The following is a 27,589-nucleotide window of genomic DNA, read 5'->3' as shown; positions in this document are numbered from 1 at the left end:
CATAAGCACAGAGGGGATGGATTAGTGAAATGGGTGTGTGTGCCACACAGAGAAATGGAACTGGAGACCACAATCTTAACTGAAGTATCTAAAGAACGGAAAAACAAATGGCACATGTACCCACATCACCGGTGAGCACAAACCTGCACGGAGGGAGTGAGACTTGCAGGGAACAAGCTGGGGAGGGCTGATGGGAGGGGCGGAACCCACCTGACAGGTACGGAGAGCACCATGTCGGTTGTGGCCACACTCACAGCCGTGACTCAAGCACTACAACCTCAACCTACATCACAAAAAACATTTGTACTCCTGTAATATTTGAAATTAAAAGAAAAAAAGAGCAGGGAATTACGCTCTGCCTCTTAGAGGACAGAGCATCTGTGTGGATTATTTGGAATTCTTCTGTACAGGAGATCTGTGTGTTCTCCCTTCTTCACTATTGAATCAATCATCTTGTATCAGCAGGTATGTGGTTATAGGCATCTGCCTTACACTCTGGGTCACGTCCAGTGCAACTGTGCTGGTCTTGTTGCTCACACGGTCCCCTCTGGCCATAAGGGACAATCTCCGTTACCATCTCCGTTGCTGCCCGGGGCTCTCTTGCTGGGCTTGCTCTGCTCCCCCCTCCCACGTCAGGATTATCTTCACATCTCCTGCCCTGTGCTAGAATTGGCCATTTCTCCTGGAAGCCCTGGGGAATGGCATTGGGATGCAGGATCTAGGTGTCTGTCTTCCATTTTATTTATTTTTACTTTCTCAGTACCCACTTTGTAATTTTCCAAAGTATTTCAAAAGATATCTTTTCTGTGCAGAGTCCCATGACTAACTTCTCCAGTAAATCTCTCTGTTACATAGTGTATTGTTTTAACACATTATTTTTGGGGAGCAGGGGGAGAGTGTCTGCACACAGCAGGGATCCAGATCCACAGAGAGATGACACATCCTTTTTTTGTTTTGTTTGGAGACAGAGTCTCACTCTGTTGCCCTGGCTAGAGTGCCTAGTGTCAGCCCAGCTCACAGAAACCTCAGACTCCTGGGTTCAAGCGATCCTCCTGCCTAAGCCTCAGCCTCAGCCTACCAAGGAGCTGGCTCTACAAGTGCCCACCACAACGCCCGGCTAATTTTTTTCTATTTTTTTAGTAGAGATGGGGATCTTGCTCTTGCTCAGGTAGGTTTCAAACTCCTGAGCTCAAGCAATCCACCTGCCTTGGCCTCCCAGAGTGCTGGGATTATAGACGTGAGACACCGCGCCCGGCCAGGAAAAAGAAAATTTTTAAAGAAAGCACAGGAGGCAGGTGAAAACCTTACCTATAGAGAAGCAAGGGCAAGGATCACGTGGGGGTTCTCCTCAAAAACCACGCACACGAGAATGCTGCAAGAAAAAAATACCACCAACCTAAAATTCTGTATTCGGTGAGGTGACTCTTCAAAAGAGACATGAAGACTTTATCAGACCAGAAGGGACTTTGTGGCCAGTGCACCTGCCTCAAAGGAAGTATTAAAAGATATTCTTCAGAGATAAGGAAAATAATATAGGGTGGAAACTCCAACCTACATAAAGATGGGAAAAATATTTGAGGAGAAATAAATGAAGATGCTAGGAAGCAGGAGGCTACAGGAACCTCCTGGATCTCACAGAGACCGCACTCCCCCCCTCACCCTGATGTGTTCCTCAGTAGGGATTAAGTTTTTAAATTTTCTCATTTAGACTTGAGCTTGGGGATTACTTACAGCCATCAAAGCCGTTCTTAGCCCTGTGGCTGCTCTAGGGGAAGGGTCCCACTCACCCCCGTCTCCACCTCGTGAGTCAGTAAGGCCGCTTGGAGTCATCTCTGCAGTCGTGACGCTGGCAAGTGTGTGCTGCGCACCATTCAGGCTGCTCGCCGTGTGAGTGGTGTGGCCCCCAATTCACCAGGCATTCATGTGCGTATTACATGCTGCCTGAGCCTACTGAAGCCACTGGAAGGGAAAGGAAGTTACAGACCTTTCAAAACAAATTTATGCCACAGACTTCCCAGACCAGGAACAAACATACCATCAGCTGCAGTGTTGAAACTAGAGTCGTTTTCTTTACCTGTGATTTGGACTCTGCTATACTAGTGATGCTGAAAAGAAAGAAAAAAGATACCTAAAATAAACGAAAATAAATGTATACGGAAACAAAAGGACATTTCCTATAAAAAGATTTAAAATTAAGCGTAGAAACATTGAAGAGACTCAACCCCATGTTGTTTTGGTATTAAATCTACATATTTTATACTTTACACCCTCATGTGAAGAGAGTTTCACCTGTGGCTGTGAGCAGGCTAAAGGTTTACATGTAACTGAGAACTCATTAAGTGTTCTAGTTTAAGTTGAAATTTCCTTAAGTTTATTTACAGAAATGGAACATGTAAAAAAAGGACTCTAAATTCAATATTTTTATGAATTAGGAATCTTTAATTAAAATTGGTAATATATTGAAAGATTTGCTATTAAAGAAAACCTTTTCTTTTTTTCCTTTTGCAATTTTTGGCCAGGGCTGGGTTTGAACCCACCAACTCTAGTATACGGGGCTGGCACCCTACTCCTTGAGCCACAGGCGCTGCCCTAAAGAAAACCCTCTTTACTTAATGTGATCACCAGAGGCTCCAGAGAAAAACAAGTATTAATTGATCCTGGCAGCAAGTTTGACATGGTTCCACTCATTCATTATCTTGATATTATAAAAGACTTTAAGAAGGAAGATAAAATTATAGCCATAGGACATACGAACAAGAGATGCTATTTGGGGTTAAAAAGACAAAAAGAGGTGGGCTTTCCTTTTATATAAAGAAAACTCTAACTCTTAGTTGTTTTCATGTTTTTAAATTTCCCATTAATGTGAAGATCCGAATGATTAGGTTACATTGCTTGTGTTTCTAAGGTAAAGATCAAGTTCTAGTTGAGCCCTTCTCCAAGGGTGTGTGCTGCACACCCCCACCCTGTGCCCTTTAGGTGAGAGCTCACCAGCCCCTCCCTCCCCCCTCCCCCACTTGAACATACTTGTGTTTATCTATTGGCTTCATATTAGTATTAAGCACATTGGACACTTGCTTTTCCATTCTTGTGATACTTTACTAGGAAGAATGTGTTTCAACTCCATCCAGGTAAATACAAAAGATGTGAAGTCTCCATCTTTTTATGGCTGAGTAGTATTCCATGGTGTACATATAGCACAGTTAATCCACTCATGGGTTGATGGACCCTTGGGTTGCTTCCATGTCGTGGCTTAGTTGACCTTCATTAAATTAATTACTACTGATTTTGTTCCAAAATAAAATTAGCACAGCCAAGAGCAGCATTGACTTTCTCCACAGGTTGGTAAAGGACTTTTTGACTTAGGCTGCCCAGCGAACCAACAGTTTGTTCTCACAAGTCTTCCTGCCCTGTGACCAAAGGAACATGGCCCCGCCTTCTTTGCTGCAGGCCTGGGGTGGCCAGGCTCCCCATTCCCTCCAACTCCTCCTGCAGCCTCACTCTCCCCAGCCCCCTGGCCCTATGTCATAGTATCTTCACTTTATTGTGTAAAACCTTCCAAACCCCTTCCTCTGTCCCAAGTCCCTACTCTTAACACTCAAGTGGTTTATCTGAGTTTAAATAAACAAAAACCATTTCTTCTTTAGCCATTAAATGGCAACATTCCATCTGCTCCATGAAATAAATTCAATAAATTTAGTCCAAGGGCTGACACTTATAAATCACTTTTTTGTTATGGATAGCTGAAACTTAAGAAAGGGTGAGTCTTGGCAGCAAATTATGCCTAAATTGCCCCACAGTCAGCTCCCAGGTTGTACACAGGGCAGTCCCTGTGCCTGTCAGGCCCCAGCCCAAGGCACCGCTCAACCCTCTCTCCACACCAGCTGCTGACATCCTCTCTGCCAGACCCCGGCCCAGGGCACCGCTCCACCCTCCCGCCACACCAGCTGCTGACATCCTCTCTGCCAGACCCCGGCCCAGGGCACCGCTCCACCCTCCCGCCACACCAGCTGCTGACATCCTCTCTGCCAGACCCCGGCCCAGGGCACCGCTCAACCCTCTCTCCACACCAGCTGCTGACATCCTCTCTGCCAGACCCCGGCCCAGGGCACAGCTCCACCCTCTCCCCACACCAGCTGCTGGCATCCTCTCTGCCAGACCCCGGCCCAGGGCACCGCTCCACCCTCTCCCCACACCAGCTGCTGACATCCTCTCTGCCAGACCCCGGCCCAGGGCACCGCTCCACCCTCCCGCCACACCAGCTGCTGACATCCTCTCTGCCAGACCCCGGCCCAGGGCACCGCTCCACCCTCTCCCCACACCAGCTGCTGACATCCTCTCTGCCAGACCCCGGCCCAGGGCACCGCTCCACCCTCCCGCCACACCAGCTGCTGACATCCTCTCTGCCAGACCCCGGCCCAGGGCACCGCTCCACCCTCTCCCCACACCAGCTGCTGGCATCCTCTCTGCCAGACCCCGGCCCAGGGCACAGCTCCACCCTCTCCCCACACCAGCTGCTGACATCCTCTCTGCCAGACCCCGGCCCAGGGCACAGCTCCACCCTCTCCCCACACCAGCTGCTGGCATCCTCTCTGCCAGACCCCGGCCCAGGGCACCGCTCCACCCTCTCCCCACACCAGCTGCTGACATCCTCTCTGCCAGACCCCGGCCCAGGGCACCGCTCCACCCTCCCGCCACACCAGCTGCTGACATCCTCTCTGCCAGACCCCGGCCCAGGGCACCGCTCCACCCTCTCGTCACACCAGCTGCTGACATCCTCTCTGCCAGGCCCCAGGGACAGACCCATCATCATTGCTGGGCGTTGTCGGTGTGTCACGGGAAAGCAGTGCTATTAGGACATAGTTTGTTGTTTGGAGCTTACACACATTCTTTGCCACTTCATTGAAAATATGTTTTCATGAGACCTCATCCCATTCCACCTACTGCCAGCTAAATTTATCTCCAGAGTTTAACGATATAAAGTGATTAATTAGGGGGCGAGCTATTTCCTGAGTGCTCTGGACATGACTGTGCTTCCCCGACTCTGACTCACACGCTGCTTCAATCGTCTGTCCCTGAACAAAATGCATTTATTTATGTTTTCTGTGGTTTGTTGTTCTCCCTTATTTTTTCATCCTTTCAGAGACCTAATCACAACTGATTTAGAAAAGCAAAATTGTTTTTTCCTCTCTTTATAAAATAGTTTTAATTAAAACACAACCAGAGCAATTCCAGTAAGACCCTAAATCATGCCACTCCCCCTCAATTCCCTCTTGTGGTCCCCCTCTCTAAGTAAACGCCAAGGTCCTGAGAAGACCAATGATACTTATTTGCCATCAACAAGCTGCGGTGTATGTATACCATGGAATACTATTCAGCTATTAAAAAAGTTGGAGACTTCACATCTTTTACATTCACCTGAATGGAGTTGAAATATATTCTTCTTAGTAAAGTATTGCAAGAATGGAAAAATAAATACCCAGTGCACTCCATACTAACATAAAATCAATATATAAATAATTACATGCTCCTAAGAACAACAAAACATGAATATAGTCCAGTTTGGGGGTAGAGGGAAGCGGGAGGGGGGAGAGGGAGGGTGTACAGCAGAAGGAGGGAGGGTGTGAGGCGGGACCTCACCTAATGCGCACACTGTGAGGGTGTGTAACACGCCCCCCAGGTGAGGGGCTCTTCTACAAATGGAACTTTACCATGGAAGTGAGAACAAGGTAACCTAAAAATTTGCACCCTCATATTAATTTGAAAAAGATAATAATAAAAATAAAAAGACCAATAACGCCCCAGAGGATCTGCCCAATCCCCTCCACACCACCCCACCTCCCTCCGTGCCCGCCCTGAAAGCTCGCTGCAACCAGCAGGCAAGCTCCAGCCTGCACTGGATTCCTCTCTGGGGAATCATCTCCCACTGCCTAGGTAACTGGTACCACAGCCTTCAAACACCCTCTCTCGGCAGGGCTCCTGAGGATTGTGCTCTACACAGAAGCCACTGTCACACGTGTGCATGTTCTAGGCCCCCTTCTTCCTTCTTTTTGCCTTAGTATTCCCACCAACATATCACACAGATTAAATACTTATGCAGTTTATTCTTGGCTTCCCTACAAAAAAGAGGGAATCTCAGGGCGGTGCCTGTGGCTCAGTGAGTAGGGCGCTGGCCCCATATACCAAGGGTGGTGGATTCGAACACAGCCCTGGCCAAACTGCAACAACAAAAAAATAACCGGGTGTTGTGGTGGGCGCCTGTAGTCCCAGCTACTCGGGAGGTTGAGGCAAGAGAATGGGCTAAGCCCAAGAACTGGAGGCTGCTGTGAGCTGTGACGCCACAGCACTCTACCGAGGGTGACAAAGTAAGACTCTGTCTCTAAAAAAAAAAAAAAAAAGGAAATCTGCATGGAGTGGGGTGTGTCTGTTTTATTTTATTTTATTTTTTTTATTTTTATTTGGTGTGTCTGTTTTACTCACCGCTATATCTCCAGCACCTAGAGTAATATCTAGTGTGTGCTCAATGAATTATTCTTGAAAAAATGAATACATTTTTTTAAAGAGTTGAAAGAATAAATCTACGAACAGTCTCCCCGTGTCTGTTCCATCTCACAGTGCACATCTCTGCTCAAGAACCTTCACCTCTGCGCACCTGTTCTAGCTGCGTCCGCAGCTCAGTCTTGTGCCTCTATCCTCACCCAGTTCTGCACAGCATTCCCCATTGTCAATGTTCATTACTCAAATATTTTTTGCTTTCAAGAACTATTTGCCTTGCCCATTTGAAGGTAAGCTCCATGAGGGTAAAGAACTTGTCCCCAGTCTCCTCAGCTTAGAATATGTTGGGTTTTTTCTAGTTAGAAATCACCTGGCTGTGATGTGTGGGTCTGTTTCTGGCCTCCTGATTCTCTCCCATGGATCTGTATGAGGCTCCTTTCCTTCCACATAACTAACATGCAGCTTCATAAGAAGCCAAAATCAGGGAGTACATTAATCTTTCCTAAAAATTTTGCTGGGATTTTGATTGTGATTGCATTAAAACTATACCTCACTTTCAGAAAAAAAAAAAAAAAGGATGCTCAGTCTTTTTTTTTTTTTTTTTTGTAGAGACAGAGTCTCACTTTACCGCCCTTGGGTAGAGTGCCGTGGCGTCACAGGACTCACAGCAACCTCTAACTCTTGGGCTTACGTGATTCTCTTGCCTCAGCCTCCCAAGTAGCTGGGACTACAGGCGCCCGCCACAACGGCCGGCTATTTTTTTGTTGCAGTTTGGCCGGGGCTGGGTTTGAACCTGCCACCCTCGGCATATGGGGCCGGCACCCTACTCACTGAGGATGCTCAGTCTTAATAGTGAAATAACAGAAAAATTATTAACTCATAGTTTTCAGCAAGGGCTGAAATCAATCATGAATCTCTCTCTGTTCTCTGCTCTTTCCCTCCCCGACTTGCCAGCAGGCTCCCTGCCGGAACTCTGCTTTTACAACATGTCAAAAGAGCAGACAGAAAGGAAATGGGAATCTTTCTCTTTCAAAACTGCTTTTAGAATCTATTTTATAGCCTCAAGTATTCCTGAGTCATCCTGGATGAACAACAGACTGTGAGTGTCAGGCCTCAGACCCTGCCTCAAATCCTATCTCACACAGTAGAAAGATCCCCGTGATAACGGCAAGTCAGCTGTTCATCGTGCAACCACTAAGAAAGTGGCTTTTCCTTTTTTCTCTCTCTCTTTCCCCCCTCTCTGTCACTCTTTCCTTCCTTCCTTCAAAGAAGACAAAATAAATTTGATACTTTTATATCCTAATCTTGGTCTCGAGAACTTGTTCCTCAACCCATGGACTGTGTAGTGAGCTTTCCACCCTAACGAGGCCAACGTCTTAACAATAAATAGTCCTTGAGGGGGACATGTATCTGAAGATCCCAGAAGCAATGGGGACCATGTCCTATTCCCAGGTAGCACCTTGAGAAGGTGGCAAGGTCCCAAAGGGGAGTGTCTTTGTGGTGTCACATCTCAGCAGAGACGCCCTGCCGAGATCATGAGGTCACAGCAGTAACATGATACATCGCAGCCAGAGCTGAAAGGTTGAAAACTTGCTCCTTGGATCAAGAATTGCATTACCCTAGGTTTCAACAGCAAGAAAAATAGAGTTGAATTTCTCATCAGTTCAATGAGATGGGTGGCGAGGAGACAAAGTACTAGTTTGGGTCCTCCATAGAAATAGGGCCAGCAGGGTATATGACAGATGGACAGACAGACAGATGGATGGATGGAGAGACAGGCAGAAAAATGGACAGATGGATGGACAGACAGAAAGATGGATGGATGGATAGACAGATGGGAAGACAGACAGTAGGATGGACAGATGGACAGACAGATGGATGGATAGATAGGAAGACAGACAGACAGAAAGATGGATGGATGGATAGACAGATGGGAAGACAGACAGTAGGATGGACAGATGGACAGACAGACAGATGGATGGATAGATAGAAAGACAGACAGGCAGAAAGATGGATGGATGGACAGACAGATGGACAGAAAGACAGACAGATGGACAGACAGACAGACAGATGGACAGACAGAAAGATGGATGGATGGACAGACAGATAATGGACAGACAGATGGACAGACAGCCATGTCAAACCAAACAAGCCACAGAGGAAGAATTTCTCCTTGGGTAAGAAGACACACACTTGAAAACGAATTAAAGGACACTTTAATAAGAAATCACATGGCCCTAAATTGCCAAGAACTAAAAAGCAGAAGGAAAACTATATAGGTCACAACCTAATCTTTTTAATCTAAACAAAATAGCTTTTTAGTTAACACTATTTAATCTTACTACAGTAACTCTTCTCTGAGAAACTCTATACCAGTTAAATTCCTATTTGATAGGAGGCTGAGGCAAGAGAATCGCCTAAGCCCAAGAGCTGGAGGTTGCTGTGAGCTGTAACGCCACAGCACTCTACTGAGGGCAACAAAGTAAAAATAAATAAAAATATTCTGATTCCCTAATATATGTTAGCTGTATTTATCCTGATTAAAATATTTCTCAGTCCAAATTAAGAAATACAAACCCAAATCAATTTGACCTGTGAAAACACATGAAATTAAACTCTTTTAATTGCTTGTACTGCCCAGAAGCATATGAGGCTTGGCAGTCTCGACAAGCTTTCAAGCACTTAAATAATCACTTGGGTTATTTTAAATACAACAGAGTTTGTAATCTGACTGATTGGCTTTACAGAATAAAAGAGCCCCTAACAATGGACTGCAGTTTCAAAGAGTAGAAAAAAGCAGAGAGAAAAGAAAAATTTCCTGGCTTTCCTGGCTTTCCTGGTCCTCAAAGTTGGGACCCCATCGGAGCCTGCGTCAGGCCATCAGGGCCCTGCACTCACTCTGCCTCCATCCTCTCTCCTTTACCACAATGTGACCCGGCCAACATCCCAGCTATTGCATTACTTCACCTCCTAAATCAATAGCTATTTTATTTATACTTTTCTCAACTATAGATGTCAAGGTTAGTTTTTGAACTAGTTTTTGAATAAAACTAGATGTGGTGTGACAGCAGTTCAGAGGGGCACTTAAGTCAAAGGGAAAGAATAGAAAATCCAGAAGGAAGCCCTGGGAGTATAAACTTTACTATGTGGTCATATCTGAAATTTAACCAATCATTTCACAAGCTGGCATACTTAGCTAAAGATAGTGGTGATACAGGATTCCACCACTCAGGGCTGGACAGGCACCCCACCATTCTCTAGGCCCAAGTGAGCTCAGAGGTCAGACCCGCATTTCCAGGCACAAACAGTTTGCCTTTTTCAGGACACCCGTTGGGCTCTAACAAGATCACGAACAAAGCAGCCTGAGATGGTTTTTTGGGTGGTTCCACCTTGAGTAGGGAGCGCACACCCTAATCCCTTCTCACAGACAAAAACTGTAAAGGACCTGACAACCTTGCCCTAGTGGAGGAAAAACTACATTCATCCATTTGTTAATGCACTCATTAACTCTGAAAAGATGTTTTTCCACCTACCAAGTCCTGACCAAGTGTAATTCTCAAGACCTAATACCCCTAGATAAAAGAGCCCATCTAGAGACTCCTCAGTTCTTTCCCCTTCCAGAAGCTCTGGTGCTTTTTACTTCTGTATTCCTTTCTGTCTAATAAAAATCCCATCTTACCATATGGAGGTGTATAGCCAGTACTGCAATCAGTTTGGAACTCTTCCATCACTCATAAATCTGTACTACATTTTATCAGCTGACAAACATTTGAGTTGTGTCTGCTTTTTCTATTAATTTTGGGGGGATTGGTTGTTTAACATGAAATTCACATACTACACAACCCACCCTTTCTGTGTACAGTGTGATGGATTTAGTGTATTCAAGGAGCTCAGCTCTGATTCCAGAGCATCTTCAAGCCCAGAGAAGCCCCCCACCCAGTCCCTCTTCATCTCCTTCCCAGGCCCTGGCATCCATGGACCTGCATCCTGACCCTATGGGTTTGCTTGTTCTGGGCATCTCACGTAAATGGATCATACAATACAACCTTGTGTGCTGACCTGTGTTCAAGGCTTGACGTGCTGTAGCCTGTATCCGAGCTCCGTTCCTGTTCGTGGTTGAACAGCCCCCTTGTAAGCACACACCACGTCAGCTGTTCGTTAATTAATGGACGCTTGTGTTGTTTCTGCTGTTGGGCTGCTGTGATATTTGTCTCTCTTGAATGTATGCCTGGGGAGGGGACTGTGTCATAATAACTCAATGTTTCACATTTTAAGGGACAGACAGACTTCCTCCAAATGGTTGAGCTATTTCACATTCCCACCAGCAATTTACAAGGGTTCCAAGGTCTCCTACCCTGGCCACCACTTGTTTTGTCTTTGGTGACAGCCGTGGTGGTGGGTGTGCTGTGCTGCCCTATGTGGGTCTTTTTCTTTCTCTTCCCTCAGGTCTCCAACTTGCATCTCCCTGATGGGTGATCATGTTGAACACTTTTTTCTGTGCTTACTGGCCATTTTCACCTCTTCTTTGGAGAAATACCTGTGCAGATCCTTTGCCCTTTTTCAACTGGGTAATTTGCCTTTTTATTATTGAAGATGGGAAACCACTGAGCAGAGAAGGGACATGCTCTGACCTGCATCTTCCAGGCTCACCCTGACTGTTGAGGGGGGTCTGAGGAGAGACAGGGCAAGGCAGGGCGAGCAGCGAGGAGGCCAGTGCAGCCAGCTGGACACAGCGGTGTCCTGAACCACAGTGGTGGCAGTGGACGGTAAGCGTTTTCACTGTGAATACATTTTGGAGCTGGAGGCGGCAAGATCTCCTGATGGGCTGTGTGTGGCAATGACCACTGCAAGGCCTTGGGCCTGAGAAACTGGACAGACTGGGGCATGATCACCATGATGCTTAGGAGGCATCCTGGCAGCTGGAGAATAGTTCTGGGCACAGAGAAGTCCAGGCCAGAGGTTAAAATGCAGGCGTCAGCTGCCTACAAAAGGCCTCTGCAGCCAGGAGAGATGGGGGAGTTCACCGAGACAGTGAGTGAAGAGCAGGAAATGCTTTTGTTGAACAAAGGAGTTTACTCCCTAACGCATATTCTTCTATTAGGTAAATTTCAAGTTAAATCTGTGGGAAATACGTTAATACTGCAGCTACTCGGTCATCACTCACAGTCATTTCTTACTCCTGTGTCTCAGGTCAAAAAAGGCCCATCTCAACACCACGCAGGTGTCTGCCCTGCCACCTCCACCGTCCCCTCATTGACATGAGCTGTGGGGAAAGAAGAGATGAATGTCGGCGCCTGTGTTTGGTGGGGGGGACCCTCTGCTTCAGAGGCTGTGCCTAGATGGTCCCACTATGACAGAAACACCAGGCCAGGCAAAGTGACATGGTCTACACCATACACTGGTGGGACTCGGGCATCAGTGCCCAGGATCAGGTGCTTCTGACTTGCTGCAGATCCCAGCCTGGTATCTTGAATAAATCAAGCGTCTCGTTAAACCCAAGTTTAAAGCTTGACTCACCTCCATCTGTGGTGAGGCACACAAGTAGCAGGGCTGTGGCAGAAGCTGGAAGTGCGGAGAGGGCCTGGGCCGTGGGCGGGGGGACCAGCGCACAGTTTGGGGGGTGGGCTGTAAGAATCACAGAACTTCACAGCATATGGTGACATTGTTTGTTTCTCATGGAAGTGTGGGAGAGTTCTGGGCATGTCAGGGGACCAGCGCACAGTTTGGGGGGCGGGCTGTAAGAATCACAGAACTTCACAGCATATAGGGATGTAATTTGTTTCTCAACTGCAGAAGAAACAGGAGTGTTGAGGCAGAGGCATGGGGGGCACTTATGCTTTAAATTAGTAAGTGGAATGATTATCTAGCTAAAGTTGAACTGATGATTTTATTATTTAATTATTCTAAGGGGAAAAATGAACATACAAGTCTAAGTAAATATCTAGTAATTAATTTGGAAGTGTGTAAACAGATATAATTATCTAATTTTGACAGAGACATAATGATCTGTCTCCGAGCGTGGTCTTCTCCAGACAAGCACTCGGGAGGCCACTCTGCCTACACGGCTACTGTGGGGAACACGAGTGATTGTTTCAAAATAGATCATCTGTTAATTTTCCTTGGAAATTGTTTTCTCTTATGGTCATTTCTTAGTTATGTTGGTATTTACCAAATTTCTATTTCTATTAAAAATTCAACTTTAAAAAATTTAACTTTACACTTAGCTGGACAACACAAGCAAAAAACCCTCAATTCCCTAATCATCTGTCTAAATCCACCTGTGACCCATCTGGCCTACTCCAAATGTTTCATGCATGAGGAGGACGTATTATTATTCCTTAAGTATTATTTTCTACTACTGTGTTATGCTCTTCAGAATACATAGAGCACTTTATTTTTTGAGACGGAGTCTTTAGGCCATGGCATCACAGCTCACAGCAACCTGAAACTCTTGGGCTTAAGTGATTCTCTTGCCTCAGCCTCCCAAGTAGCTGGGACTACAGGTGCCCATCACAAGCCTGGCCAGGCTATTTTTTTGTTGCAGTTGTCATTGTTGCTCTAGCTGGTCCGGGCTGGGTTCGAACCTGCCATTCTTGGTATATGTGGTCAGCGCCCTACCCACTGAGTTTCTACAGCACTGCCCTAGAGTGCTTTTTTATTTTTTATTTTATTTATTTATTATTTATTCTTTTGAGACAGTTTCACTGTCGCCCTGGGTACAGTACCATGGGGTCACAGCTCACAGCAACCTCAAACTCCTAGGCTGAAGCGATTCTCTTGCCTCAGCCTCCCAAGTAGCTGGACTACAGACACCTGCCACAATGCCTGGCTGTTTTTTGGTTGTAGTTGTCATTGTTGTTTGGTGGACCTGGGCTAGATTCGAACCTGCCAGGTCCGGTGTATGTGGCGGCGCCCAAGCTGCTTAAGCTACAGGTGCCGAGCCTAGAGCGCTTTTTTAGAGCATCAGGTTTCCCTCTGTTTCCAGTCATTCTCTGCCCCACGAGCGTCAGGCACAGCCAGGTCTGAGGGGGCCTCTGGTGTGTGTGACGACATCCCCCGACTCTCCCCTTCAAGCATAGTAAGCCGAGGCGCAGAAGTAGCCAAATTCACATTAGGACTGTCCAGGCAACACTGGCCAAACAAGTCTCTCGGTCTCCTTTCCAAATTTAATGTATCTCAAGAAAAATAAAAACATTTTCGTTTAACAATGTACATAAAAGCCTTGGTTAGGGTGTAAATGGCAAGTTTCATTGGAGGAGTGGTCGTCACCACACACACGCGCGCGCGCGCGCGCGTACACACACACATACACACACGTCACACATAGAGCCCCTGCCGCAGCCTCAGGTACCTTTCCCATCACACTTGACTTGGGGTCGTGCATGTCACTCTTTCACCCGGACAGCTCGGCTACTTGAAGGCAGATTATAATTCAATCCTATTACACTCTAGGATTTTTGCAAATAAAATATATCATGAGGCAGAATGGAAACAGGAGAACTAAGGATTACAACTGACGTTCAGGTCAGTTATCACAGGACTGATAATTTCCCACATGTGTGCGCCTTACTATGCTTGGAAAGTGCCAGCATCCTCATAAACACTTTGGTTCTATAAGAGTACAAAATCCAAATTTTGCAATCTTTGAAAAGGCACATTTTAGTGGCACTGCCTTAGGATTTCCCTGAAAGCATAAGCAATGCTTTTAATATAATGAACCATTTCAGTTTGCAGAAGAGTCTTCATCAAGGAGATTATCTCAGAGGTGAAGATTTCCTGAGGACTGTGAGAAAACTGTGTGGGTTCCTAGGTGGAGGAAAAGTACAAATCACAAGACCAGCTAAGAACTCGCACTGGGCAGGTGACGAGATGTGACAGGGCTGCCATGTCCCCAAATATTTCTATCCTTTTATAAACTGCTGAAATGTTTTCATTGTACTTGGAAACACTGCCCTTCTTAGTGATCAGCAGGTTACGAGGATGGCTCTTAAAAGATGGGTGGAGGGAGGGTGATTGGTAGGACCACACCTACGGTGCATCTTACAAGGGTACATGCGAAATTCACTAAAGGTGGAATATAAATGTCTTAACACAATAACTAAGAAAATGCCGTGAAAGCTATGTTAACCAGTTTGATGAAAATATTTCAAATTGTATATAAAACCAGCACATGTACCCTGTGACTGCACTGATGTACACAGCTATGATTTAATTAAAAAAAAAAAAAAGTGTCAAGAGTTTCAGACCTTTCTCAGGGATGAGAATCACCAGTCATTATTTCTCTCCATGAAAAAGTCTGGTGGCTTTGCTTCTCAGCATCACATGGTAGTGGCTACTTAGAAGACCCCACCTGGGAGAGGAGGTAGTGACACTCACAGGCACACACAGGGGCATTCAAGGTGGAGGATGGTGCAAAAACTGAAGAGAGAAATCTTGTTCTTAGGGGAAGAGGTGGAAAGCTGCACTGGCCTTCCTCCAACCTGCTCACGTGACCCCGTTCCAAGAACCCAAACTGAGGCAGGTACCTTCAGTATTAGGGCAGCTACATTAAGGTTTAGCCTGCAGTGGGAGGCCGGGCCTGGGAACTCAGTCACCAACCCAGACTGTCCTTTCTGTGGGAAAAAGTGTTTTCAAGTCTGCCTGTTCTCCGGGTGTTTGGAACATGCTAACAAATTGCTTCAAGACCAACTACTAACACACACAACTGGATGGGTCTCCAGCGCATTATGCCAAGTGAAAAAAGGCAATCTCAAAAATGTCACGTGCTGTATTATTCCATTTATATAACATTTTTGAAGTGGCAAAATAATAAGACACAAAAACAAACCAGTGTTGGCAGGGGCTGGGCCTGGTGGTGGACGGGCAGGTGTGGTGGCTACATGGATTTACACTTGTCACAAAATCATAGAGAAACAGACATGTTTACCAGTGTTAGTTCCCTAGTGTTGACACTGCACCTTATCTAAGAGGTAACCGGAGACGCTGGGTAAGCCCCTCTCTACTGTCTTAGCAACTTCCTGTGAACCTACTTCAGTTACTGACTTACTTATTTCAATTAAGTTATTTCTGTTAAAAAGAGAACACCTTCATAAGATTACTTACTTGCAGACAGTATGTGAGGTATTTTCTCAGTTTTAAAACATAATCAACATGCTTTGACTCTCTCAATACATCTATGGAAGAAACTGAATCTTTACATAAAGAAAAAAAAATGCCCAGCCTTTGTATCACCAGGAAGAAACTTTTGTATTGCACACTCACATGTAATAATGTTTCCTACTGACATTTATTATTTAAATGATACTTAGGCACCACAGAGTAAATGTCTCCCAGCAAAAATCTAATAATCTTCAAATCTAACATCCCTTCATGTAAGTGCAGGGATATAACTCTGAAAATACAATCAAGAGTTAATGCTTTAAGGCCATATATTGAGGATATTTTAGTTATTTGAAATGTGTATAAGCAACAAAGACACTTTTGAAAAATGTAGCATAAATTAATCACAACTGGAACCTTAGAAAAGTTATTACACACCAACCAGACATTTAAACTGGCACCTTAAAACTTATTGCTGTGATTCTGTTGCAGGCTAGGTTATTGCTCAAAACTGCCCATTTCAAAACATCAACAAATTCTCACTCTTTTGTTATCTTTTGAGCAAGGTGACATCACGATAAAACTTTTCAATTAAACTTTTCTTCTATGTTAAAAGTGAAATTTATTACAATACAATAAGGGCAATTGCCATTATTAAAAATGCTGGTTAAAATTACGAAGTATCTGAATAATGTTTCTAATATAAATATTGGAAATAACAGCTCTGACAATTTGATATGTACACAGAACACTGAGAACATAAAATCCCGTACAAGGCCACATATCCGCTTAGGTATCACTTTTACCTTCTGGTCCCGGGGTCACAGTAGCTAACTACTCAGATCACCAGGTCACAAACCTGGAGGTTGGAGCATTCTGAATGTGTTTAATCATCATGCTGGTCTAAAAATGTTTAAAAACCACTGGTTATATTCAGATCCAGTGGTTCTACTTCTAATTCTTCTCTTTTTCAATAGGGGGCTGGACAAAAAGATGAGTTAGAAAAACTGTGACTACAGGACCGGACATGACACGTAATCCCTATGACGGCTCAGAAGGTGGCATAAAGTCACAGATGAATGTCCAGGACGTGAGAGACAACGGCTACGTCTACGTGCGTGCTCGTTGAGCCGGCCCGCCCCCTGCTGTGCGCTCACTTGGCTCTTCCTCTTTGGGATGGAGAGTCCAGGGCACATAGGAACTGCCGAGGGTGGCCCGGGCAACGAGCTGCGGAGAAGGGCCAGATTATAAGGGGACATTTGAAAGTTTCACCTCTCTATCCTCCCAACCCCTGTTAAAGCAGGAGCTGGTGCCAGCTCAGCCCCTTCCCCTCCTCCCACAGCAGGCCTGCACAAACAGCTGCTGCCTTCAGAGGACGTCTACCGTCACCATCCCTGCTGGGGACACCCACGCCTGCTGGGGACACCTCTGGGGGTATGCTGTGGTATGTCTTGCTTTGTTTTTTTAACTTATTTTTTATTATGTATTGACAAATGATATTTATGTATATTTATAAGGTACAAAGTGGTGTTACGGTTTTTGAATAAAATGTGGAATGATTAAGTCAAGCTCATTAACATAAACATCACTTGAAATATTGAACATTATTTGTGATGAGAACATTAGAAATTTACTCTTAGCAATACTGGACACGTACAGTACCGTTGCCTCCTGTACTCGGCATGCTAGGTGGCTGGCCTCACAGAGATCAGACTATTCCTCCCATCTAACCAAGGTGTGGTGCCCTTCCAGGACCATCTCCCCACTCCGAGAGCAGTTTTCACAGATTGGTGGAACAGCCCCTATTTTGTAGATCTGAACACTTCATAACACAGGAGTTTAACCCCACCCTCAACATGAGGGCAGGTGAGACATTTCTTACGAGCAAGCAGGTGACATGGAGAGGTCTGCGGTGCAGTAGGGACAGGGAAATGCTGCTGCCTCCTCGGTGATGGCGTCCACATGCAGGGCTCACCGACACGCCAGTGCGAGCTGTTGACTCTGTGTCTCTGACACACTCTGGGAAAGATCTGTGCTCCTGGTCCAGGATCCCGCTCGGAGAAACAAAGGTCTATGGCGCAGAGGGAGCCGCCTCCACCTTTCCAGCCTGACACCTGCCTCCCGTCACCTGCCACTTGTCACTTGCCTCCCATCACCTGCCTTCTGGAGCACATCCCCTGCGAATTCTGGCCTGCCGCAGCATCTGTGAGTCTGTGTTAATACACTTCTGAGAGCACCAAGACTACACGAACAGCAAAAAGTAACATAATTCAACTTTAGTAACACAATCTAAACTCCAGAGGTCTATTTACGGAGAATAAAACTGATCTTTTACTTATAAAGTATTCCTTAAAGAGAACATGATATAAAGATATAAAAAAACCAGCATATTAAATTTCATAGTAAAATGCCACATGTGCACACGTACACCTAAGAAACTCAATGCATTCTGTCAAACTAAGGTACTACTACCAGTCCCAGCTGAAATCATCTTCTCTTCCAAATACAAGGAAAAAACCTTGAATTGTAAGGAAAATGACTGCATTCCCCGCCAGCACAAGGCCACAGGCTCCCCATTTGATCTGAAACACAAGAAAAGAAGGATTAAATCCTTACTTCCTTCACATTGCACTATTTGCAAATCTCTGTTATTTTCTGCATTAGAAATATCCAATGAAATATCACACAAAGCTGCTAAAAGGCTTAATAATGTAACAGGCAGAAACAGTAAATTGTTCAGTAATTAGACTAATTACTTCTGTGATGCTTGTTAATTAGGTCTGGTATAACCACTAACATTTTCCTTATTAGCCATATTTCTCTTGTTATTTTTAATTGACCGTGATTGCCTTAAGTAAAATACAAGTAGTAAGGTTACAAAACAGTCCAGATATAATATTGGGTACGGAAAGTTCTGCATATATCAACTTCTTTCATAGAAAATACAAACTGGAGAGTTAGGGATTCACTTGTTTCTTTTTTAGACAAGAAAATGACTTTAAATAATATTCTGCATACCAATGAAAGTAGTTTTCCAGCTGGGCTGAGGGTTCTGCAGAGGCTCAGCTGGGAGTGAGAGTACCCTCTAGTGGGCATTTCTGTTTTAATTTAACCAGCAGAAAGACCAAAGTTTCTTTACAAAAGAAGATGGCAGTATCAAAGGGAAAGAAATTCTGTATAAATATTTACAGTAGCACTTAAGAAGTGTTATAATAAAGAACAGAATTCATGACACGGAAGAATAAAGTCACGACAATCTTGTGTTCAAAACCTTCGATGCTTCCTCCCTGTGTAAATAGAGCTCGCCCCGGCGGTGTCCAAGTCCCTGTGAATCAGGCTTCAGTCTTTCTAGTTGTGATTGTAACTGCTTGCTTCTGGCCCATCGTAGCAGCCTGTCCTTCATTCCACGTACTGCATTTTCACACCGGGGTGTCATTCTACATAATGCCTTCCCCACTTTAATCCAAATACCCTCATCCCTCCAGGCCCACATCCAGGGCCACCAGAACGTCTCTGCATTCTGATTGTGTTTCAGTGACTCCGAGAGGGTACTGACCATCGAACTATTTTTATGTTCCTTAGGAGCAGAGCTAGTACCTGGCTTTTATTTCTGGTGTTTTACAAACAGCAGATGTTCTGAAGATGTTCATGAATAAACAAGGTCTGTGCATATCTCATCTCCAATGCCCCAAATAAGAGTCCCATAAAATTAAAACAGAATGTAACTTAGTTAGGGGGATTAAAAACAGATAGTGTAAAGGCAGTGAGCATCAAAGAACTGAATAAACTGTAACAAAATACATTGCAATGTATTTTGGAGAAAAAAAAGAAAATTTTTCTATTGGATGTGAAGATGTCATCTCATTCATCACACCTCCCAGCTGCTACACAGTTGTCCTTGAACATATAACTACTGCACTGAGTTGAGAATTGAGTCCAGGATCCCATTTGCAGAATAAGATTTTGATAAGACCTTCATTTGGTAACTAGAAAAGTATTGCCAGTGTGGTCCCTGTGTTATGCTATTAGAGTTAAGAGGCAGGGATTTACTTGAGAACAATTCCAGAGAACAGATTAAAGTAGAAAGAGCAAGAAATGACGATGGTTGTAAGAGAAACAAGAAAGCATTCTGCCAACATGGCTGAGATGGCGACAGGCAGATCTAAGTGGAGGAAGTGAGGAGACCAAAGGGACAGCCAGCTCCTCGCAGAGACTGTAAGCAATGAAAATGGAACTGAGGTCTAGACGGAGGCCTTGCAAGTAAACTCAGCAACCAGTTGAGCAAACAATAGAAAACAGAACTTACCACGGCCACACGAGCAAGAATAACAGGAAACCCAAAGGCAGAAACAACAATTCCAGTAGTGAAGAAATACGCCAGTTCCCGGCAGGCGCTGCTGGTTGCATCAGAGTCATATGTGACTCTTTTGGCAATGAAATAGGGAAGGGGGGAGATGGCGTGGAAAATCAGGACGAACAGGGGCCAGTACACGCTGTCAGGCGGATCCAGGCAAGACCCAAAGAGAAAAGGTACATTTTAAACAGTTATATTTTAAATGAAATATTACTATTTCAAAATCACTGTAATTTTAAATGTCTAGGTCAGAAAATTAGTCATGAATATTAGAACGTAAGATGATTTCTACCAGGAATAAGTAAGTAGTGATAATTTAAATTACTAGTCCCTTAACATGTCGGTAGATCACGGTGTAAGAAACAACCATATGACGTAGAATTTAGAAACTTCACTGTTGTTTATATTACTAAGTGGCAATTTCTTTAAAGACAGAATTTTAACTTTGTCATCCCTGCTTTCCCTCTAGAACACAGCCCTGCTGTGGGTTTGCACAGACTCAGTCAATCAAGACCTTTTTGGTACACGCACTCTGAACACCTTCCCATGGCTTAGAATTAAACCCAAAGTCCTGCCCTGGCCTACACAGACTCACACAATGTGGTACTGTCTGTTTCTTCCCTTCATTTGTTTAATCTGTAGCCACCCAGCCTCCTGTCTGTTCCTGGAACGCTCTGAGCCCATCACTGCTTTCGGGGCCTTTGCACAGCTGTGCCCTCTGTTCAGAATGCTCTTCCCCAAACTTACGTTCGCCAGCTCCTGCCTACCATGTGGTCTGCACAGACAGCCACCCACCTAACAGTGGCTTTCCTGACTGCTGCTCGAAGGTACCCCAGGTCACCCTCAAACCCCGTTTTAACTTTATGCACAGGGCTTGTTCCCATATGAGATTTCCCTGCTTATGAGAATAGGATCTGACCAATCTTGGGTGTCACCTCTTCTCTCCAGGGCCAGAATGGGTAAGGGACTGTATTGATTCTTGTTGAATGAATGAAATAATAAATGGATTCTAGGAGGAATACATGAAGATAAGTATGCTCACTAGCAAAAACTTTAGATGCATGCACTCTGAATTTTATTATAACAGATAACAATACTCTAATGCAAAGATAAAACAAAACTCAAATGTCAATGATTAGCATTCCTAAAAAATTGCCATCTGACGTCCAATCATGTTTTCCCTAAGTATTTCAAAAATAATTTATATATTTTTTCCTCTATTGGCTACACATATTTTTTTTTTTTTTGAGACAGAGTCTCTCTTTGTTGCCCTCAGTAGAGTGCCGTGCTGTCACAGCTCACAGCAACCCCAAACTCTTAGGCTTAAGCGAGTCTGTTGTCTCAGCCTCCCAAGTAGCTGGGGCTATAGGCGGCTGCCACAACACCTGGCTGTTTTTTTTGTTGCAGTTGTCATTGTTGTTTAGCTGGCCCAGGCTGGGTTCAAACCCGCCAGGCTTGGTGCATGTGGCCGGCGCCGTAACCACTATGGGTGCCGAGCCTATCAGCTACATATTTTTTATGCTTCATTTCTTAAGAAAAAAAAATATTCTCTCCTCATTTCTATGTATACCACAGTGATTCCTATCACCACAGTATTAGGATAATCCAGACCAACACAAATACTGGTAACTACAAGGAGGACTTGGGGTTGGGCGTCCCATTTCAGATGCAGATCTAGGTAACCAAAAAGAAGAAAGGAAAGTCTCCTTCATCCCAAGGATTTAGGATGGAGACACTGAGTTTGGATTCCTAATTTTAAACTACAGGGATTATGACACGTTCAAGAATCACCAAAGGATGCTATGGAGGAGGCCCTAGAGCAGTGGTTCTCAACCTTCCTAATGCCCTGGACCTTTAACACAGTCCAAAGGGGTCACGACCCACAGGTTGAGAACCGCTGCCCTAGAGGCTCTCCAGTTCAAAGCTAACTTTTACCCCTGAGGACAGGAGATGCAGAGAAGGGGAGAGGCCTGGAACAGGCCCAGAGGTCACCGGGAACGCCCACAGCCAAGCGTTCTTAATTCTCCCTGGAACACAATGACACTTTCCCAAGAAACAATCTGCGGGGCTCTATGTTCCTGCTTAGAGTAAGCCACTGAATGTGTACCATGCAGTGGACACGGAGGCCAGGGTTGGAAAACTTTCTGGAAAGGGCCAGAAGTAAACATTTAGGATTTGCAAGCCATAAACTCTTTGTTTCAACTGCTCAACTCTGCCTTTTTAGTTCAAAAGCAGACAAAGACAATTCATTAGCAAATCAGCAGGGCTGCGTCCCAGTAAAACTTTCCTTACAAAAACAGGAAGCAGGCCGCTAGGCCAGTGTGCTGGCTTCTGACACAGATGATGATCCTGGGTCACTGGCATTCTGTACACGATTAATTTCTATTAGCAGTAATGGGCCATTTCCTTACCTTACAGAGACACGGAGTGTAAGAGATAGTTTTAAACATCTAGATTCAGAGTTGGTTGTAGAATAATGGAGAAACCTTTGGTCAAGACACTCAGATCAAGCCCACTTCCATCCTTGCCACTCACTGCTGAGCGGTCAGTGACGTCTCCACCTGCTCTGGCTTTGGCTTCCCAGGTAGAAGTGAGGACACTGACAGCTCAAACCCACGGCACTAGCTGTGGAGGCTCTGGGCAGATGGACGCTGGGCCCAGGAGGGCCCCTCTCATGCCTAAGCAGGTCTGAGTGCCTGGCCAGGACTGGAGGGGAGTCTGAATGCAGCAGTGTGGTGAAGGCTGCTGCAAGCCCCAGTAGTTGACCATGTCAGTCACCTTTACCCAGCCCACCCCCGGGGAGACATCCATACCACTTTATTGAACCCTGGCATCAACTATAAAACCCGACCGAAGGCAGTCGGTCCTGCCTTCCCATCACTCTCCTTCCCTTTCCTCTGCCACAGCCTGAACTTTGCGTGACGTGTGTCCACAGCCCCGAACCTTCTCCCTGACAGCACCTTCCTGTCTTGTCCCACATTTTGGCCAGAATCACTTTTTAACATGACCCCTCCTCCCAAGCCTGTTCTAAGACTCTCAACCTGCTCCTACCCTACAGCCTGAGTGGAAAACCGAACAACCCCCATGCAGGGCACATAGGGCCTGGGACAGCTCTCTGTGCAGGGCAAGCAGGGCCCAGGACAGCTCCCCTCCCCCTGCAAAGCACCAGGGCTCCCCTCCCCGTGCAGAGCACATAGGGCCTGGGACAGCTCTCTGTGCAGGGCCAGTCCTAAACCCCCCACGCCCAACTACAGTTTATCTCTGCCAGCAGGAGCCACGTGTGGCTTCAACAGAGCTCCATGTGTTTTCAGGTCCCAGCCTCAGCACATGCCTGTCCTCTGCCCGATGCCTCCTTCCCTGAGAGCTGCACGGCACCTTCTGTTACGTTTACAGTCTGTCTTCACCACTGAAGTACCGGCTCTGAGAACAGGATCATCATCCTCTCCTTTCTTAATCCCCAGTTCCCACACCGTGGCTGGCACAGGTAGAGCTCAAATGACAACTGTGGAATAAACAACTTGCTGAATATTCCATCTGCCTGGAATGCCCTCCCCAGACTCATAAGCCTAAGAACTCCTATCTATCCACCAAGTCTCAACTCAAACACAACCTCTGCAAGGCAGCACCTGAGTGTCCCCAAGGCCCAGGGGCACCTGCCGACTCTGGGGGCTCACATGTCTCCCCGTACCTGCCGACTCACTACAGACCACCTGCCTCCCTCCCACCCACACCCAGAGCTGTAGCTCCTGCAAGACAGGACTTGTTCCTTCATCCTTGCACCTCAGCTGGTCCTGAGTAGGTGTCACACTAATGCTTATTAAATAAATCAGTCAATTTTTAGAAGAGCTTTTTTCTGCACAAATATAACTGACCCAGGAAAGGACACTGTTCATAATCCCAGCTTCACTATCTCATTGTTCAGTACTTAGTGCTAATTTGACCAAGTCTTCAACACCCACACCAGTTGTGACAAAGAAACAAAAAGAATAGTTCCTTTTGAAAAGATAACTTACCCATAATTCTCCAAGGCACAGCCCAGCAAAAGAAAAGTCAGCCCTATGGCCCCGCTGAAGGATAACGCCACAAGAGCTGTGAAAACAAAAACAACATTTGAAGGTCCCAGACAAGTGGTCACCAGGGGCTGTAGGCTGCAGAGAAAATGGAGAATGACTAATAACAGGTGCAAGGTCTCTTACGGGGCTGAGGAAGGGTACTGTAGGAATACAGCACCGATGGTTTCACGACCTTGTGAATACACATATACTAAAAACCAAGAAATGTTACACTTCAAAAAGGTTAATTTTATGGCGTACAAATTCTATCTCAAAAATTATTTTTACTAAAAAAAAGTCCTCAAATTGAAGCAAATGTAGCAATTTATTATTATTTCATTAATTGATGTTACCTTTGACTAGCAAATGACTGCTGCTCTGAACTACCTGTCTGTCCCCACATTCAAGTGCTGAAACACTACGCCCCACTAGAAGATGCCATTAGGAGGTGGAGCCTCCAGGAGGCAATTAGGTTTAGAAGAGGTCTTGAGGCTGGAGTCTCTTTCACTGGACAGGGGTTCTCAAAAGAAGAGGAGACCAGAGCTCTTTTTGTGTTCCACCAGGTGAGGACAAAAAGGGACCGTGGCCATCTGCATACCAGGAAGCAGATGCTCAGGACACCAGGTCCCCAGACACTTTGATCACGGCCTTCCCAGCCGCCCAAGCTGTGAGAAATAAACTTTACTGTTTAAGCCACCCAGTCTATAGTCACCCAAACTGACTGAGACAACTACCTATTTGTACTACTTTAAAATCACAAGATAGAGAAAGATCTGAAGTGATCCCACCCCCAGCTAATGTGGGAGTTCCCCTGTGCACCTGACAGAGGCCAGCTGGCCAGTCCAAGCAACTCCTGTGAAGGGACGCACACTCTACCTGGGACAGGTCATTTCACTGTGACTGTGATGGTCTCTCAGTGTTGGAACCTCCTTCCTTACCTTACATGCAGAACTGCCACTCTATAAACACGCCTTTGCCTCCCAAACTGCAGCACTTCAAATATTTGAAGATTGCCTTCATCGACTACAATTCCCAATTAATCAATATTTATTCCCTGCATCTGCTGGACACTCATTTCTGAGAGGGTAGGGACATATCTGTCTTGCTGCAGAGTAAGACACAGGCAGAACATCAGGGCTGTGAAAAAATCTTGACCTGAATCACAAACATGGATCAAATCTTAACTTTGCCACCAACTGCTTGTGTAACTCTGGGCTGAAGCTGAACCTCTTTAAACCTGAGTTCTCACCTGTAAGATGGGAATAAGGGTGCTACTGTATTGAGTTTATGGGAATTAAATAATCACATTAAGTGCTTGGCAAAAGGAGGTGATCAGTAAATAAACAGGAACTGATGTAGGGACCTCCGTGCAACATTCTTTGATAAAAGAGTAAATATATACTTTGCTATAAAGTACAGATCAAAAGCACAGGACACTATATTATCCAAATTTTCTTTTGAAAAAATCCATAATACAATGAATCATCAATAAAACTAATGAACACATTGTACTGCTTCCTTTTACTTTGAGAGGAAATGTAGGGGAACTTTTGTAGAAAGAAATCAAAGAGCTCTTAAGAAAACCTCTGGGGCGAGGCATGGTGACTCATGCCTGTAATCCTAGCACTCTGGGAGGCCGAGGCAGGAGGGCCGCTGGAGGCCAGGAGTTTGAGAGGCTGCAGCCACACCTGGCTGTGTCACCGCCTGCAGCTGCTTCACAGCCTATGAGCTGTTCTGGCACGGAGGCTCACCAGCTCTGCCTCCTAAACTGCTCATCAACTTCAACCACGGCCACTAACCTAAGGGCGCTTAAATTCCTGCCCAGAACAAGGCATGTTCTTTGACGCTCCCTGCCCAGGGTCAGCATTATTATTCTCTCCACTTGGAATACACTCCACCTTCACCCCACGCCTTGCCAGGTGAAGCCTTATTGATCCCTTCAGGTTTAGTTGAGAATCGCCTCTTCCATGAAAACAGTTCCTCTTTCTCCCTGTGCCAGGGTCAAGCAAACCCATCTGTATTAGTCTCCTAAGGCTGTGGTTATAAAGCACCACAAACTGGGCAGCTCAGAATAACAGAAACTTGTTCTCTCCTGGTTCTGGTAACCAGATTCCCGAAATACAGGTGTCAGCACCCATACTCCCCTGAAGGCTGTAGGGACCACCTTTCCTCGCCTCTCCCTGACTCCTGATGGTTGCCAGACATCCTTGTGCTCTCAGCACCTGCATCCCTCCAATTTCTGCCTCAATCTGCACATGGGGTTCCCCGGGTATCTCCATGTCCCACTTTCCCTCTTATTCTTGTAGAGACACCAGTCACTGGACTAGAGCCTACCCTATGCCACTATCTACCATTTTAACATCTGCAAAGAACCTATTTCCAAGTAAGGGCACATTCACAGGTCGTAGCAAATTAAACTTGAACATAAGACACAGGGGAAACCAAATTACTTTGAACTCTGTCGTCCAACAATAATATCTTCCTTACCTTTTTATCCCATGTCTCTACCATGCAACAGTTGGAAGCTGAATTATTTGCAAAATGCTCCCTTCCCTTAGTCCTTTTCCATTTCATACACTATCTTCCTTTTAGGACATAACAATTTCGAACACATTTTGTAGTTTCTAGTCATGCAGAACGAAGGTGCTACTTCCATCTGTTTTCTGCACTGGCTTCAAAGGCTGTTACACAGTGGACACCGTCCAAGTAAGCCACGTGCGTTAAACTGATGTCAAATATAAGAGCCAGTCAGGAATAAGATACTGCTTATCTACTGCTCAAGGCTCCTGCCCGCAGATAAATTCACAGTGAGCACACAGGTACACACGCGCATGTACACGCACACCGTACACACGTTTACAGCCGATGTTGATTAATTGTGGGTGCACAGTTTAAGGATGATAGAAACGCCAAGGCAAAACACAAGTTATGTACTCTGTTGGAAAGACAAGAAAGGGTACAGCGCCCTCTGCAAAACGGGCTGCACACACACACATCGCACACTCACCGCACGCACGCACTGCGCAGCCTTCGGCACAAAGGTACAGTGGGTACAGGGGGAGAGTGGACACCGAGGTCAGCAGGGTTGAAGCCCCGCCCACTCCAGCGCCACGTCGCGGGGACAAGACACTTCCGGGCGTGTTTGTCCCACGGCTGCCAGCCGGAAACCTCCCGAACAGGGGGGATGCGGCCCCAAACCTGAAAGGACCGCAGACAAAGCGCCTCCAGAGACCGGGCCCTGCGGGCAGGGCCAGGAGGAAGGGCGGAAGGGACGCAGGACGGAGCGGAGACCCGGTTAGACGCGCGGGGCGGGAACCGTGGAGGCCGGGGGCTGAGGCTCCCCCGCGCCGCAAGGAACAAGGAGGGACTGTGGGAACCGCTCCCGCCGGCGTCCAGGACGCAGCCCAGGCTGACCCGGAGCGTACGGCCGGGATGTACCTTTCACTCCCGCCATGTCTCCCGCGCTGGGCCGCGGCTGCTTCCGGCTCCCACCGCAGCCAAGCCAAGCCCGCGGGCGCCGGGTGGACCCGGTGCCCTCCCTGGTCACGCGGAGTCCCGCCCTGCCGGCATTGAGCCCGCCCACCTCGGTTCT

The 27,589-nt window shown here is 46.0% G+C and overlaps 1 protein-coding gene across 1 annotated transcript; it reads right to left on the bottom strand.

Moving 5' to 3' along the window:
• Window positions 1–15,712: 15,712 nt before the first annotated feature.
• LEPROT (leptin receptor overlapping transcript) lies at window positions 15,713–27,589 on the bottom strand. Its single transcript, XM_053590321.1, has 4 exons — window positions 27,436–27,589; window positions 23,959–24,034; window positions 19,898–20,084; window positions 15,713–18,173 (listed from the first exon to the last, which is right to left on the bottom strand). The coding sequence occupies exons 1-4, from the start codon at window positions 27,449–27,451 to the stop codon at window positions 18,060–18,062; spliced, it is 393 nt and encodes a 130-aa protein (XP_053446296.1). The 5' UTR covers window positions 27,452–27,589; the 3' UTR covers window positions 15,713–18,059.

Source organism: Nycticebus coucang, chromosome 5 (assembly GCF_027406575.1).
Source record: "Nycticebus coucang isolate mNycCou1 chromosome 5, mNycCou1.pri, whole genome shotgun sequence".
Lineage (NCBI taxonomy): Eukaryota > Metazoa > Chordata > Mammalia > Primates > Lorisidae > Nycticebus > Nycticebus coucang.
The sequence above is the reverse complement of the archived record's forward strand: the minus strand, read 5'-3'. Positions and strand labels throughout refer to the sequence as shown.

Excerpts from the sequence above, each read along its gene's own strand:
- LEPROT (XM_053590321.1), bottom strand. Across the intron at positions 20,085-23,958 it reads TGTGCCTTGGAGAATTATGG|CGTGTACTGGCCCCTGTTCG; the intron begins GTAAGTTATCTT and ends TCCGCCTGACAG. Across the intron at positions 18,174-19,897 it reads TTCTTGCTCGTGTGGCCGTG|ATCAAATGGGGAGCCTGTGG; the intron begins GTAAGTTCTGTT and ends CTTGTGTTTCAG.